The following is a 16661-nucleotide window of genomic DNA, read 5'->3' as shown; positions in this document are numbered from 1 at the left end:
AACCTATGGATTTCAATGGATGTGTCTGAGGCACAGTGCCATGCTTGAAGAAACCCTTTGCCTTCCCCCTAGCTCTGTGGTCCACTGTCCCCCTATTTTTCTTCCCTGTAAAGGAGGTGTGTGTGTGGGGGGGGAGTCTTCACTGCAGAAAGAGCTTTATTACCTTTTCTGAGTAATCTCAGGACTATAGAGGGGTAGATGCACATCACACCATGGGCCTAGCCCCACTAGCTACTTAGGCTCTTTGAGGTAGGGAATATCATTTTGTGCCCCATCTGTACAGCACCTAGCAGAATGGAGCCCTGGTCAATAATTGGGCTTTCCAGGTGCTACCTCAATACAAATAATAATATTAATAGCTACCCCAATCCCCCATGCAATGACTGGACTCCACAGAGAACTCTCTTTGGGGTCCAAAGGACAGAGACCATGAATGTGGCCGATCCCTATGCCTTTCCATGCAGTACACGGGAGATCCATGCCTAAAGGGGACCTCCTGCAAATGGATTCAGGAGACAGGGATTTTTTCCCCCTGACTATATCAGAGCATTCTTGTAATAATTAGACAGTATTCAGTTACGAGAAGGCTGTTCCGGCCTTTAATAATACTACTTCTGTGAAATGACGATGTGCCTATTGAAAGGTAGGGGAACTGCCTGAACCAGTGATGCAATATAGGTGTCTTTCATTTAGGCTCAGCTCTCATCATGAGAGCTTCTGGAGCCTTTTCTGGAACTGCTGGGGTTCTAATCCTTTGAAATAATTCCAGCACCGGGCTAAACACCTTCGGGCTAGCGTGTATCTTGTTTTGCATAGACGCATGAAGTGGGGATGAGAATGGAAGACAAGTTCTCCCCTGCCTTGCAGCACTTCAAAGGGTGAGGTACTTCTTAGCCAGGGAGAACAGAAACCCAAAAGGAGAAAGGGGAGTTAAGGCATGTGTAACCAGCAGGAGGCACTGAAGAGGAGAGCTTTGACCTGTACTCTTTCAAAGCAGCAGACACACTCCCAGAGACATTCAGGAGTGGGCAAACTATGGCCTGTGGGCCAGATCCGGCCTGTCAGGGCTTTGGATCTGGCCTGCGGGATTGCCACCCCCATGGCGCCATGGGCCCCATGCTGCTCCCGGAAGCAGCCGGCACCATGTCCCTGTGGCCCCTGGGGGAAAAGGGGGGGCAGAGGGCTCCATGCGCTGCCCTCACCTACATTCATGGCCCTGCATGCAATTTCCCCACACAGATGTGGCCCTCAGGCCAAAAAGTTTGCCCACCCGTGTTCTAAATAAATAATAAAGCCCCAGATTGTACTATTCATGGTAAAGACAGAGGATGGTTCAAAATCCCTTATTGATCTAAATTTTTATCATACATGTTGATGTGTTACTGAGAACATAACGGCCTTACTTTCTAATGCTGTGTGCTCCAAAGGACAAAACGAACAGCCAGATGTTTCTCATGTTGGTATTTTTGTGGTTGCACTAACAACCTATTTAATTTTAGCCTCTGAACCAGAACAGAAATAGTCCAACGAAGGCACCAAATAGATGCAAGATCCATTAACCTTATTATGCCAGTACGAGAGATTATGTATCCTGAAAACATCATAAATATCAATTTTCCATTTAACCTTCACCATCCAGGGCCTAGAAGGACCTAAGTCGCTTGCTAGGTATTGTATGATCAATTGCAATTTCTTGATCTTTGACTTTAAAGAAAAAAGCTTCTCTCAAACTGTACAACATCCCATAATTTCCTCACATCACTCAATTACTGTATAATCTAAGATGGCATGAGAGCGTGATCATTGTAATGGCCTGTTCTATCAGCCAGGATATTCAGAAGGGTTACTCACATGTGACCTTTTTAGTAGTTAACAATGGAAACTACATTAAGGACAAACAGGATATTCCTCCTTCATACAGCCTGCTCTATGAGAAGTTTAACTTAATTATCATTTGGGCTGTTAACTCTAGAATGGATTTCAAAATCACACATTTATGATGGATTTTTAAGAGCAGATTTATTATATACATCCTAAGGGGTCTATGGATGGATCCAGAATCAGCCAAAATAAGGTGGGATGTGCATGGGGGATGAATCTTGCAAAATAGAGGGATATGCATGGATGTGGGAGGAGAAGACACATATCTGAAGTACCATTTCCCATCCTTGTCATCAGCAGCTGACTCAAGTGCAGCTCTTTAGTTACTCCAGCAACAGAGTGTGAGCAACTAGTTCCATGGGAAGCCGTTCCTGTGCACTTGCAACAAGGAATCCAGGTTTTGCCTGGCCAGGCCTGCCCAGGCCTACTGCTGGTCTGCAATCACTTCACTCACTCTGGCCCCTGTTAGTCTAAATATGTCCCAGTACACCAACTTGGGTCCAGTGCAGCATGAAGGTAGCCATTTTCTGGGAAGTATTGCTTAGGATTCAGACTGAGTAGGGTATACAACTGTACTGATGCACAAAACTCCTGTGGGGGACTGATGCACAAGTAGTCCCTAAATATATATATATATATTGGACACACAAAACCAGAACCTACAAAGTCAATACAAGTTCCTTACCATTGAACATTTATTCTGCAAAAGGTACAAAGTCTAACTCCAGATAGTTTTCAGGATCTGCCCGCTCAGGACTCAACCTGCAGTCTTAATTCAGACAAAAATCCTACTGACTCCTTGGGATCCAATCAAACTTCCAGTAAAGTCCATGGAAATAACCCCATTGACTGCAGCTGGATTGTACCCTTGCTTAGAAGTCCACAGATGTATGAGATGCTGCAATTAATTTTTAACTTCCCTTTAGCCAGTTCACCAAAAACCAGCGACCAATTCATCAAAAAAAATGATTGGCTTCTGCACTGTTCAGAAGATGAAAATGAAGAAAGTCTGAACCCAGGTAAAATTGGGAATTTGTCCGACTCCGTAATTTGCTGTTCTGGCAGAAGAAAGAGTTTTCTGTAGCTTGTAAGCTGGGAGCCCAGGTGCCAGCTTGTGCCAAGCACTGACAAATTCATTGCTGCTGGAAACCAGTCTGTTTCACATGTCAGGGGTGGGGAACTTACGGCCCGTGGGCTGGATCTGGCCCATTGCTTAATTTCATCCAGCCCACGGCAAGTCTCGGTGCCCCCCTGTGGGGCCGGAGCCACGAGTGCTGGCTCACCCCGCCACGGGCGGGAAGCCCCAAGCCTCCACGTCCCCATCCCACTGTGGGGCTGGAGCCATGAGTGCCACTCGTCATGCCATGGTGGGAAGCCCCGAGGTCGTTCCCCCCCCCCCGCAGGTGAGTTGAACATTTTATATTTTTCTCTCACCCGCCCCCCCAAATTAAGTTGCTTTTTACTTGCTTTTAATCGTGTGTGGCCCGCGATTGATTTTTAATGTGGGTCAATCACCCGTGATAGAAATGGCCCCGATGTATGCGTTACTACAGTTAAGATGGCTATTATACTTAGAACAATGTGTTTACTCTTTATGAAATCTTTGTAAATTAATGCATGTATTAATCTCAGTTATACTACCTTTATCACATGCTATAAAGTCATATTTAAGTTTTTGCTTTATGACTGTAAAAAAATATTTGCTCTGAAACTGTGAACCCAGTCGGGAGGGATATTCTTCCAACCACCAAGAAGCCTATCAAAACTAAATGGGCCTTTGTGGGACATCACAATACACAGATGGAGAGGATACATGCAAAAGGGCTTGTCCCATCAGCTTGAATTATGGAAGGAGGAAAGAAAAAATAGCCAACAAGAAAATTTTTCATCTGTCTTTTGCTGTTTAGACTCTCACAGGGCTGGAGCTATAAAACAGGAGCACAGATCCCCAGGATCAATGTGGTCAGTCCTAGGGTGACCAGATGTCCCGATTTTATAGGGATAGTTCTGATATTTGGGGCTTTGTCTGATATAAGGGCCTATTACCTCATCCCGATTTTTCACACTTGCTGTCTGGTTACCCTAGTTAGCCCTGAAAGACATTCAGAGGTTATAGAGGACAACAAGTCTGTAACCTTTTAAAATCATAGACTGCAACTCCTTTATCCATACATGCCTACTGCTTTAACTTTGGAATAACTCTTTAGTTAGCCTATTACAGGACTGGCAACAAGCATTGTCTTTGGTGAGAGATCTAAAATACACATTGACCTGGGGTATATGACTGATTTTCTTAGGACTGGGAACAACCTGAGTATTTTGAGATTTTTGGTGTATAAACAACCAACTCTCACTAAGTTGGGTGGCAAGATAGACTGGAATGCCCAAGGAGAGTGTCTGTGACTCCACGGTAAGACTGTTATAGTGCTTCAGAAGTTCACATGTGTTACTAGGTTGGTAAAATCTAACTATTGAGGTCTCTGCCCTGCTTCTTGACAGTCTGCCCTGAGGGTTGGCACTCATGGGCGTGAACCACTCCAAACAGCATGACAGTAGCTAAATGATGGTTTTCAATCTGCAAAAGCTTGCCTTTTTTATTTTCATCAAGAGGGTATGAACTAAAATATTTACTTCATTGTGAAGCAGTGGAAATGTGATTTCTTTTTGCTGGTTTTGCTAGCAGTGTGACTCTGACTATTTTTTAATCCATTCAGTGCTGTGCTTTGCTCAGAACTGATGTTTCTTTAAAAGGGATTATTATTAAACCATATTCACAGCTGATGAGCATGATAGCCTGTGTTAGTCATATCACATGGCAGCATGTAATCGGAAATGTCTTGACTTTCTGAAGCGAAGTACTGTACCGTCTCATGATTGACTCATTAAGGGCAAACACTGACCATCATTTTTAAAACTGGGTGACTAAAATGGGCATATATTTAAGCATCTAAAAAGTGGCCTGATTTTCAGAGGTGCTGAGCCCACTGACTCCCACTGCAGCTATGGGGCCATGTAAAAATCAGGCCACTTATTTATGTGCCAAATTGTGGATTTAGGTGCCTTATTGTAGATGAAAATATATGCCTCTGTTCTCAAAACTGTAGTGAAAGGTACGACAGCTGAAGAAAGTTTGGAGAAAAGATTAGTTATCTAATATATGTTACATAAAAATAATATTGTATATAAAAGTGTGAGGCTTCTGGGTCTTCTCAACATGAACAGTTTGACTAAATACCACCGTAGCTAATCTAATATCTGTTTTATGGGGAGGGTGGCTAGAAGCTGTTCTGAAGGTCCACAAATTGGATCTCTGAAGAGCTATTTTGCAAGTGATTAACCAGTGAGCTGGCTGCAGCTCAACTCAGACAAGATGGAGGTGATGCTGGTGGAAAAGGGGAAACAAAGAAATGTTCTCTCTTTTGAGAGTGGTGCCTTCCCTTTGCGAAGGGGCTTCTCAGTCTTCTCAATAGCTACTGGATCTCCAGGTAGCAGCAGTGACTGGAAGTATTTTTTTTCACTTTGCCTGCTCAAGAGATTGAAGACTTTCCTCTCTGATCCAGACTTCATAACAACTACAGTGATAACTGGCACTCCAGTAGCTAGCAGGAATCCAAAAATCCAAAAACTTCTTGAGGAAATTTAAACTACTGCAGTGCATTCTTTATGGGGCTACTGCTGAAGACAACTTAGAAAGTGCACTTATTTGAATCCTCTTATTTGTCTCCTTTCTGAGGTAAAACAATCCCAATCTTTTAATCTCTCTTCACATGAGAGTTATTTTCCATTATATTCCTCACTCTACTCTAAACCTGCTCATATTCTGTAACCTGTATTCTGAGGTGAAGTGACGAGTACCGCACATAGTACTCCAGATGAGAGAATGCCATCAGTTTATATAATAGCTTTATAATCTCACACCTTTTCAGGGTAAGAAAATCAAAAAGACTGAGAAGTGTTAAAAGAAAAAAAAACTTCATTCAAGAATATTCCAAATAATAAAAATAAAAAAGCCTAATGCTAGAATGAATGTGTAGAATTGCTGGGAAAACTGGGGACACAATGGAGAATTTAGCTCTTCTGTACTTGTCACAAGATAAATGAATTGATACACACAAGCTACAGAAGTAAGCAAATTATATGCTGCATTTTGTTAACTCCTGGGAGCATATTCTTTAAGGGAAATTATTGATTTTTCATCAAGTAAGTAGAAAGACGAGCCATAAACTAGCTACTAAGTACTCTTGCTTCCATGCATTTAATTCCCTTGCGTGTCTTCAACAAGGAAGCAATTGACTTTTGGGGTTTGCGTTTGTCTCCAATCAAATCTTTAGACAGTACGTAACTTTCATTCTATCCAGCATCAGTATCAAACCTATATCTTAATGATATGTAATTAAAAAAACATATTTTTGGACTAATGACCTAATGGGGATTTAAACGAAACTGTACAGATTAATGTGAAATGTGTAATGGAAGGCAGAGATGAATTTATGTATTAGCTACCTATGAGACTCTTGGCAAGCCAACCAGTTCTTTTGTTCTTGGATTCTGCAGTCCATTTGTTATGGTTAAATTGTAAGCCCAATTGTTCACGTATCTTTTCTTTCCATATTTCTGGAGGAGGCACTCAGTTATTTTACAAATTTAGATAAGTTCCAACATCTCTGTTGAAATATATGAGTTTAAAACCCTTCTGTGTGCCAGTTCTTTACACAGACCAATATGAAACAGCTCTGCAGATATTATAAATCCAGTGGGATCTATAATTTGATTTATTATATTTTGGACTTAGGAGTGGTTTCGTAATATATTAGCAAATGCTCCAATTGTTCTTGGAGAGCAAAATGATACACTTTAGAAAGAAAACAATTTCATCATTTAACTCTTTATAATTAGATAACCCATTATCACTATCTAAAGCATCTACATCTCAACTAAGGGTCAAATATAAAAAATAAATTTTCTTTGTAAGAAAACTGATGTGGCTTCTACTTCATAGTCACAAAGTTTCTCCTTATGATTTAATATTATTTTGGTGCTTAAGGCAATCCTAAATATTTTCAAGGGGAAAAAAACATTTAATTACATGTGTCATTAGGATGGCATTTTGTAATAGCTATGTGACTGAATTCATTAACAGAGCTCTTAATAGATCAGACAAGACACATTATTATTGTGTTACTCATGAAAGCTTCTCCTTAAATAAGCAGCGAAAAGTGATTAATATTTTGTTGCCAATCAAAATGTCTCAAAAATATTATAAAGAAAAAAGGCATATAAATAACAAGGTTTTTTAATCTTCTAGTTTTAGTGTCTATGTAAATTCAGTATTAATCCAGTCTTTTGTTGTCCATCTTTGTCAATTCCTATTTTAATTTAGATCATATTTCTGTCTTCTCACAGTACATTTATCAAGAGTCTGAACAGAACAGTAAAATACAGCTAAATCACTTAGTCGTAGAGTATTCCTAGTTCTGTACCACAGCTTGCTGGAAGGATTCTGATTTCCACTCACGGTCGGGTTTATATTTTGATCTGGTTTCCTGTACAACCATTAGTATTTAGTGGAGGGAGAGTCTAATTGAAGTATAATATGTGGGTTTTTCTGAGTGCATGAAGATCCAGTAGGTTTGTGTGTGATTGCAACTGTGCCAGAAGCAGGGAGGATTTCCCTGAAGTTAAAAAGGTACAATTAATCTCCTGCTGCACTTCCAATTAGCCAAATTGCTAACCTTATTGTGAAAAGCAGAAATGCAATTGAGTTTCTGCTTGAGGCATACTAAGAGAAAAAACTGAAGTAATTTAATTAACTGACTTCAAGTATATTAAGAAGCATACTGTCTTTGCTTTCTTTCCCCCAATGCCTTTAAATAGAACATTGAATAATGTGAATTTCAGTACTCACAAGAGACACTGCAAAACATCACAGTCAACCTTTAAATTATCTAATGTAGCTTAAATCCAACTAGAGCAATAGTGCACAAATCTCTGAGAGCTGACACCCACATTGCAAACCTGAATGGCAAAAATTACTAGCCTTTCCAGTCCCATGTGCTCAGTCGCCCAAGAAATGCCTATGCATACATACCAAGATGCAACGTCATCATCTCAAATGCAACTTCATGTTGCATGGGATGCAATGTTGTGAGATTGTGACAAAACAGAATGACCTCAGGAAGTGGTGTCAATGCCAATCTACTATGTTTTTGGTCCACGGCACTGATGAGCAAAGGAAGTGATGCTTAATTCTGGAATCACCTGCAGAGACTGGTGCCTCATTTTCAGAACTGAGCAGCACTGACACACTGCTGCTTCATATATTCACATCCCAGTTCCATACCTGAAGAATAGGTTGAGAAAGACAATTGTATGGACATGGGATTCCCCCACTCAGAGGACGCTGATTTAATGATGTTTAGGGAGGGCATGAGACATGCAGTCAGTTTCGACAGATGTTCCCTACATTTCCCTACCATAGTTACTGAGAGGTATCTAGTGGTAAATGATGACTTTCTAGTGTCAACCACTGTATTCATCCCTCAAATCTCCTCCTCCTGAGCAACGCTTGAAAAATACAGCCTCTCCCCACCTGCTAGATGATATATGTGAACCCACAGAGACCTTTAGATTACTTTGATAAAGGGCTGGAGGAGAAAGATCATAATTCCAAAAGCTACTGTGTGACATCACTAATAACAAGAAGGAATAATACAGATGCCAGTGGAGTGTAAGTAGTAGTAAAAGTCTTTGGAGATTAGTTGAAGGAAAAGATGTTAAAGGAAAAGATGTCAAGGTGTTTCATAGCTGCAAAAGCTGTTTACCGTAATACTATGTGTTAGATGACAAGATGAAAAAGATAGTAAACTGTAATGTGAAACATTAAAATGGAAAAATAGATATTGCTTCTCCTCCATGTAAGTCTTTGCAAGTGCCATTTTGATAAACTTTCCAGTGATAACCACTTAGAAAGAGGCCTAGCCAGCATGAATAACTGCGAGCAGAGACGGGTTTAAAATGTGAATGATTGTTTGAGGTCAGGTCCAAAGTGAACACTAGTTAAAGGAGTGATGAGATTGTGCAGAAATGATTCCATTTACGCATTAGGACATATTTCCTCTTAACATTCAAAGACAAGTCTTGTTTATAATCAACAAACCAATACCAGGCACAGTTGTAAATCATGTAAACCAGAGTCCACTTGTTCCAATGCTAAATTTATGTGATTCAAAATCAAGTACACTTTTATTCCTTTTTAAAAGTTCTATCTTAAAAATTCTAATTAATATAACAAAAGTTAGATATGATCTGAAACCTCAAACCAAGCACCTTCTAATTTAAGTGTGTGTTGGAATTCAAATTCCTGGACTTTGGTTTTGGTTCCAGGTCACAAAAGGGGCCTCCAGTGTGGATGTGGACAGTATCTCCTAAAAACACCTGATCTCATGGATTTCCCCTATATTTAGCTGAAATCTTGTAAAAACCTACTTTTGAGTGTGAAGATTTAAAGCAGTTAAACCTGAACCCTAGCCCTAGTTTAAACTTGATCTTGACCACCAAATCCTGGCTTAAACCTAATCCAGAGCTGGATACTAAAACAGTCTTCTCAGACCATATCTAGTGAAAATTATAGCCAAAAAAGTTTGTTCCTGGACTCCTGATTAACATGAAGCTGACTGACTTATGATTAGCTAAACTAAACATTTTGGTGAGATATGTAGCCTTCACCACCTACAAATAACAAGCCTAGTCTGTGACCAGAAAGAAGCTAATTCTAGAAGAATATCTGTACCAAACACATAGTTATTTATTAACAAAACCCCACAATGCATTTTATGTCATGTCACTTTCCTGCTATAATTTGGAAAGCCACAATCCTGCACTTAGTGTCTGGGCAAGATTCCATGCGATTGTACTGCCAATGACCCAAAAGTGGTTATTCACACCATACCATTGAAGGATATTTATGAGAAATCGGGTTAGGTAAACTGGCTTCTGGCTAGCTTTGCTGCCCTGCCTGTCTTCATTAAAGTTTCTCTACATTCCTCTGTTAATATTATAGCAATATGTTGCTGGTTTCAAGTTGCATTTCAATGTCACGTTCCAGATGGCAACAAGAACTACACTTGAAAAGGGTAGCACTTGCTTTGATGGAAAGAACAGAATGTTTAGAAAGGTGAACATAGCCAATTTGCACATGCAATAAAATAGTTTTTAGGCATACGGATTCCCTGCCTCGAGGACACAGGTGCACGCCTGCACACACACAAAAGTTTCATACAGTGGCAAAGAAAAATGCAATACCAAGGTGCAGTGTTCACTTATATCCCATACTTTGTAGTTTTCATTTTTTAATGCAGACAGTAAAATGATGGCTTCTCTACATTTCAGCAATCCAGATTCCACAACAATTTAGTGGGATATAATATTGTATATATCAGCTCTTAACCTAAATTAATAAATATTAGAATTAACAAGAGCTAAAAAAATTATAAATCAACTAATATTGTTCTGTAATTAAAGTAAACCTGATTTACTGCATATTTTAATGCTAAAAGAAAAGAAATAGGCACCATATTTTCTGTGCACTATTTCCCATCCTCTCCAAAAATGAAATGTTATTAATTAAATGAATAAGCTTTTAACATTATTCAAGTATTTTCTTTAACATAGTTTATAACTCGCCAAGTTAATGTAAAAAAGCACAGAGAAAGAAAGCAGCTAGCCCACATGTTCATAATATTAGGCATCAACATCGGGCAGTAGGATGAGTTAACAGATACACAGGTTCCTTCCTGGATGGGCATTGTCATGCCCTATAGAATGAGCTGAAACTTGAAACTTCCCAACAATCAACCAGTAGCTCATGAAAGGTTTAGCCCTGATCATCCCATAATGTAAGTGGAGAGTGGGAGAAAAGCGGGTAAAATGTATATTATTAGATTGGATGTATAGGAGAGATTTCAGTTAACTACTGACTTGTGGTTTCTCATGATGGATAAATATGTTTCCTCTCACTGGGAATAATGGGAGATTCATGACTAATGTAGCCAGCTTGCCCATGATTTTTAGGGTTGGCACCCATGGGCCGTCGGTCTCACTGGACTGTCATGAACCATGAGGGATGAAATGTTGGCGGTAGGTGTTACTGTACTACGTTACCCATGCTCCAGCTGTTTACTTTGTCTGACTCAGTTTCCTTTTCCTCTCTAATCATAGTCCATACTGAAACAAAATATCCATCTTCCAATATTCCATTATAATAAAACAGATCACTTAAAGGTACCATCTTTTAAATGAACAGTCATACACAATCCACTAGAAAGCAAATTCAAATCACAAGTCAAAACTTACGTTGATATCTTCCAAATCTAAGAAGTTCAGTATGATTCCATTGCGTTTCCAGATAATTGGGGGCTTAAGGGTTCCATGGATGGCACATGTCAGTACAGTGCTCAGTCCGACTGTTACTGTGGTAATGCTAACCTTCCGTTCCTCTGGAAGAGTGAGTTGAACCACCTCTGGAAAAAGGAAGGGAAAAAAGGAAGAAATTATCAATACCGGAATGAAGCCACTATTTTCCCATTGATTCTTTGGGGAAGATTTCAGCTTTGACAAAGATATACACAGTAAAAAGGATCAGCCTAAGCAACAAACCAAAATAGGAAACATTGCAATGAAATCTTCTGCTATAACTAGCTCATGCTCTTTGGATGTCAGACAGATTCCTTGCTAATTTAAGAAGAGCAGTGATATCAGACATGCTCATTTCCTCCATGAAGAAGCAGAATTAAAATTACATATACTGCATCAACAAAATATTTTAACTGCATTTTTGAGTAAACCTTTCTGGTTTTAATTTAAAAAAAAAACTATGGAGGCTACCAGTAAGAAAAAAATCAACATTTGCCAAATATTACGTGGCATGTGAGGTACCACTTTTTTCCTCTATTAAGAAATTGCAACATCTTTCCTATATTTTAAATTTTAATTTATTTTGATTTGCACCTACATCTAAAATACATGACTAGTTCAGGCTCTAGGCACCTTTAATATTTCTTTAAAACCAAAGAATTTCATACTGTTTTCCCGGCCAATGGTTATAAAGATGTGTTCGCATCTTTTGCCATATATGGCTGTACGTATAGGTAAGAGATTTGATGTTAGAATTAATTCCTGCCAAGGCAGATAGCAAGCAGCAGGGGAATCAAGCTGCACTGTCATCAAAACCACAACCTTCACAATTTCATCTTTCCTACGATGTTTTTTTTTCTTGGCCCTATTCACAAGGCTCCTACAAGAAAAACTCTCGAAGCTATGTCGCATTTAAACGCTCAAAACTGGGCTTTCAAATTAATAACCCACTAAGATGAATGTGGAAAGTTCAACATCACTTTTGGTGCTATATTGCTTCAGTATCTGGCTGCAGAACAAACAAGACAGCAGTGCATTGATTTAGAGAGCCCCTACATCTATGGAATTCAGACATCTTCTGTGCCTGTGGATTTCTACTGCTTAATAGTTGCTGTATAATACTAACTGAAAGGCAGCTGCCATGAGGGAAACAGCAAAACAAGATTTTTATTTTAAGCACAAACACTGATATTATGGAAATAAAAACTTGTGAAGAAACAGCAGGAGTCTCATCACGATTAAGTAACGAGAGTTATCAGAACTGGAATTTGATTCCGATAACAGCACTTCCCCCTTAAACCTGTCACTTCTCTGGAGACAATTTCAGGAGTATGGAAACATTAAGTACTTTTCTTCATTTTGATAGCGATGGGGATGCTTTAAGTGAGACTGTTAAAATGGGTAAACCAGACATATGACATGGGCCTGTCACTAGGTAGCTGAGTGGCCATGAAAAACCAGCAACAATATTACAGCCACACATTACTCTGGTTCCAGACAATCTGGAATTTATAAGGAAGACAATAGCAGGAAAATACCCGCTTCACCCTTTGTGTGTGTTAGGGCTGATTAGCATTTGTCAGAAACTCTGATTAGGGACTGAATCACTGGATCATTTGGTTGCATACCCTCTGCTGTCTGAGTGTCTTTTTCCTTTATACATATCCACAGAAATTAACTAGCTGTTGTGAGACAAAGATCAAAGGAACTGATACTGCCTAGGCCACACATTTTAGGAAAAACTTCCTTTGACCAATGCCCACATTGGAATATGAAATGCTGGGGTGGGCCAATTTATTTTCCCCCAACCCTTAATTTTCATTGGCAACATAAACATCTATCCAGTGATGAGCTGCCAAAATCTTAACAACCGGTTCCCTATAAAAAGTTCTGATTTAAGGGGGGGGAGCGGGGGAGGGGCCAGGTAGAGATCGTCGTGGGGCCAGAGGCCCCTGCAGGGCCTGGGCCAATTGCTGCACTTGCCCCCTCCCCTCTCCTCTGGCCAGGCCTGGAGCTTGCAGTAGCCCCGCCCCACACACACACACCTTGCTGGGCCATTCAAAAAGTGGCAGCAGGACGACTCCAGAGCTCAGCTGAGCTGCCCAGCTGGTGCTAGCGGCTGGCCACGCTGCAGCTGGGGGGAAGCGGGGGAAGGGCCAGGGGAGCCTCAGCCTCCCCAGCTGGGAATCCTGGGAGCAACAGGATGGTCCGGCCCGCGGACCGGAGTTCTTTGCCCACCCTCTGGCCCTTTAACAATCAGTTCTCCACGGAGGTCTAATTTTAGCAACCGGTTCTTGAGAACCTGTGGGAACCTGCTCCAGCTCACCACTGCATCTATCCCTCTTTCCCTTTCCCCATTCCAATTAGCGAAATGGACCCCTGTGCAGAGGGCCAGCACAAGTCATCTAATAGATATTAAATGAAATTGAAGTGATGTAGATGCCCTCTTCTGGCCCTCTGAAGAGAGTTGAACTTCATATAATCTGAACACTCATTTGTTCACACAACCATATTGACTGATGTCCTAGAAAACTACAGGGGAGACATGGTTGTGATTTCCCCTACTGCTGAAAATCTTTATAAGGAAAATCTTTTGCACTGCTTGTAGAGTAGGGGAAGCTACGGCTGCTGCTCAAGGTGCTTCTCCTAGCCTACAGCACCTTCAGCCTTCTTGCCTACCTCATTGTCTCCAGTGCCAGTGGGCTGTGCCTGCATAGGGTAAGGCAGGGGCAGCTCTCAACTATAGTACTGTACTGTATGTACAGTATGTTTGTAAACACACTGCACGTGCACACCACTTCCTCCCCCCTCCCCAGCGTAGTATTAAATTGCTTGTTTAAAAATTGTTTAAAATTTATATAATGCCTTTTGTCTGGCAAAAAAAAAAATTCCCTAGAACCTAACCCCCCCTATTTACATTAATTCTTATGGGGAAATTGGATTCGCTTAACATCATTTCACTTAAAGTCGCATTTTTCAGGAACATAACTACAACGTTAAGTGAGGAGTTACTGTATTAGGCTGAATTATTATTGTTATTTTCACTATGGTAGTGCCTAGAGACCTCAACCGGGATCAGGGCCTCATTGTGCTAGGTTCTGTACAGATACATAGTAAGCAAACAATAAATAAGTAGAGCGAAGTAAGTAAGAAAACAGATACAAGTTCCTGCCCCCAAGCAGGAGAGACAAAGAGTAAGAGGACAAACAGAGGTACAGCCAGGTGGAGTGACTTGCCCAATGCCACACAGTAGGTCAGTGGCGGAGCTGGGAATAAACCTCCTGAGTCCCAATTCAGATGAGTTCCCTACCACATTGCTTCTAAAATCCTTTTGTCCTTGTTCATGCAAAACTCCAATTGGTGTCATCATCTTAGGTGCAATACGTAGCCATAGTTGCTAATTATGACACCATATTCTATCATCATTTCCTCACTTTCTGATCTGAGAATGCATACTAGCTACATGTTTTAGTATTGTAGCTGTTTTTGAATAAAGTACAGAGTTCCTTTTTATGAATACAATATTCTCAATGTACTTGACAGGATAACAATGGTTAATTAATATAATATGTAGCATGCAGTACGGCTAATCAGGACCATCTTCCTTTAAAGAGAAATGAAATAGAGGATCATTCACTAGAGAATTGGGTTTTATTTCTTATTACATTTTTTCCTTACTCTCATGCGCTGTTTTTCACACTGCATTAAATTCTACAAAACACTCCTAAAACCTATCAACACCCTCTTCAGCAGGATTTTGTTTCAGTGATTTGCTGCAATAAAAATTAGATTTCTTTGCAAATTATAGCCAAACAGGCTTTAGTTTTGCATGTTAGAAGTGAAGTAGTGGAAAACAGATCTACTTCTAGTAAAGGAGAAAATTGAATAGTTGCCATACTTTAGTGAAATAATATCCAGGAGGTCACTTTGAGATTACAACACAGATCAATTGAAAAACAAAAACACAATCAATTTTTGTTTTCTCACCGAGTATGTTTCTCACCGAGCTTGCAGTTAGTAGCACATTAAGTTCTAAATACTTTTACATTAAAACAGTTATAATAATTTATCGCACCCTTAATCATTGCTTTACCAAAGATCTTTGTCATTATCCAAGATATGCTTATACAACCAGGTTTATTCAGATGTAGTTGTAGCCCTATGTTAAATGGACACAATCAACTTAAAAATCACACTTCTCTGTCAATGTATTTGTTTTTAGCTATTGCTGTTACAAGCAACAAATGGAGTAGAGAGAAAAATTGCCATTTGTTTGTTTGTTGATTTTGCATATTTGACAATACTTTGAGTATACTCAGTTTTACTGTATCCTCTGCTTAGGCACTGATCCAGCAAAGCACTTAAGCTGACAATTATCTTTAAGAGAGTAGTCCCAGTGAGTATTCATGTCCACAGGACTACGCATATGCCTAAAGTTAAGCATGTGCTTAATTTAGCTTTGTTGGAACAGGGCAATAATGAGTTTCACATGTTATTTGTGGATCTTTCACACAACTGCCGAGAGAAGAAAGAGTTAAAAAGATAGGAATGTATGATTGTAATCCCACAAAAAGTAGATGAAGGGTCTGTGTGCCCTCTAAAATTAGTTTCTGTTCTCTCTTAAATCACTGGAATTAGTTAATACAGTGCCAGTAAATCAGTGCAGATTAATTTTGACTTGCCTTTTCTTTTAATTGGGTAATTTGTATTCAAAGTAAGAGTAGGATTGTTGCATATAATCATTTTGAGCCGTATTAAACATGCTGATTTCTATTTGCATGGTTTTGAGTGAAACTCCTGTGCATTCTGGGGAATCTGGGCACTTCCGGCACATAACCAGTACGTTTCACCACTCTTCTTTGCCAGAGATATAATAGATTTCAGAGTGATAGCCGTGTTAGTTATAATAATCTCTCTAAAATGCTGTAAAAATAAGGAGAATTGGCACAAAAAGGAGGTAAAAGGCTTTAATAGTTGAGGAGAATAGTTTATGTCTACTTAAGTCAGGCATTAAAAAAAAACAACAACAAAACTCAGCAACAATTGCATTGTTGTAAGAAGAACAGATTGAAAATTCAGCCTACGTACAAGATAGGATGTTGTGATAGGATGACCTGCCAGTTGACACCCAAACTTGGTTCACTGAGTAATGCAAGTCTAGGATCCATTGCAGGCAATACAATGCAGCAAAGATGGGCCATCATTACTTTAGACTTATCTTTAGTACTTAACTAATAAAACCCGAGCTATTGGATTGGCTTTGGATATTGATGTGGGTTTGGAAATACACTGGGTGTCTTAACAGATCAATACATTAAAAAGGAAGATTTTTTTTTCTTTAACGGAGTAAGCCGTGTGGGTCCATTTCC

General features: G+C 39.8%; 1 protein-coding gene across 2 annotated transcripts in view; it reads right to left on the bottom strand.

Annotated features, from left to right (window-relative positions):
• The window catches only part of FSTL4 (follistatin like 4), an 817110-nt gene that overhangs the window by 62399 nt on the left and 738050 nt on the right, over positions 1–16661 (bottom strand). For both annotated transcript variants that reach the window (XM_039485151.1, XM_039485152.1), the window contains one exon: positions 11233–11399. In XM_039485151.1, the coding sequence (XP_039341085.1) occupies positions 11233–11399 (167 nt within the window). The remainder of the gene's footprint in view (positions 1–11232; positions 11400–16661) is intronic.

This window comes from Mauremys reevesii, linkage group 8 (genome assembly GCF_016161935.1).
Source record: "Mauremys reevesii isolate NIE-2019 linkage group 8, ASM1616193v1, whole genome shotgun sequence".
Lineage (NCBI taxonomy): Eukaryota > Metazoa > Chordata > Testudines > Geoemydidae > Mauremys > Mauremys reevesii.
The sequence above is the reverse complement of the archived record's forward strand: the minus strand, read 5'-3'. Positions and strand labels throughout refer to the sequence as shown.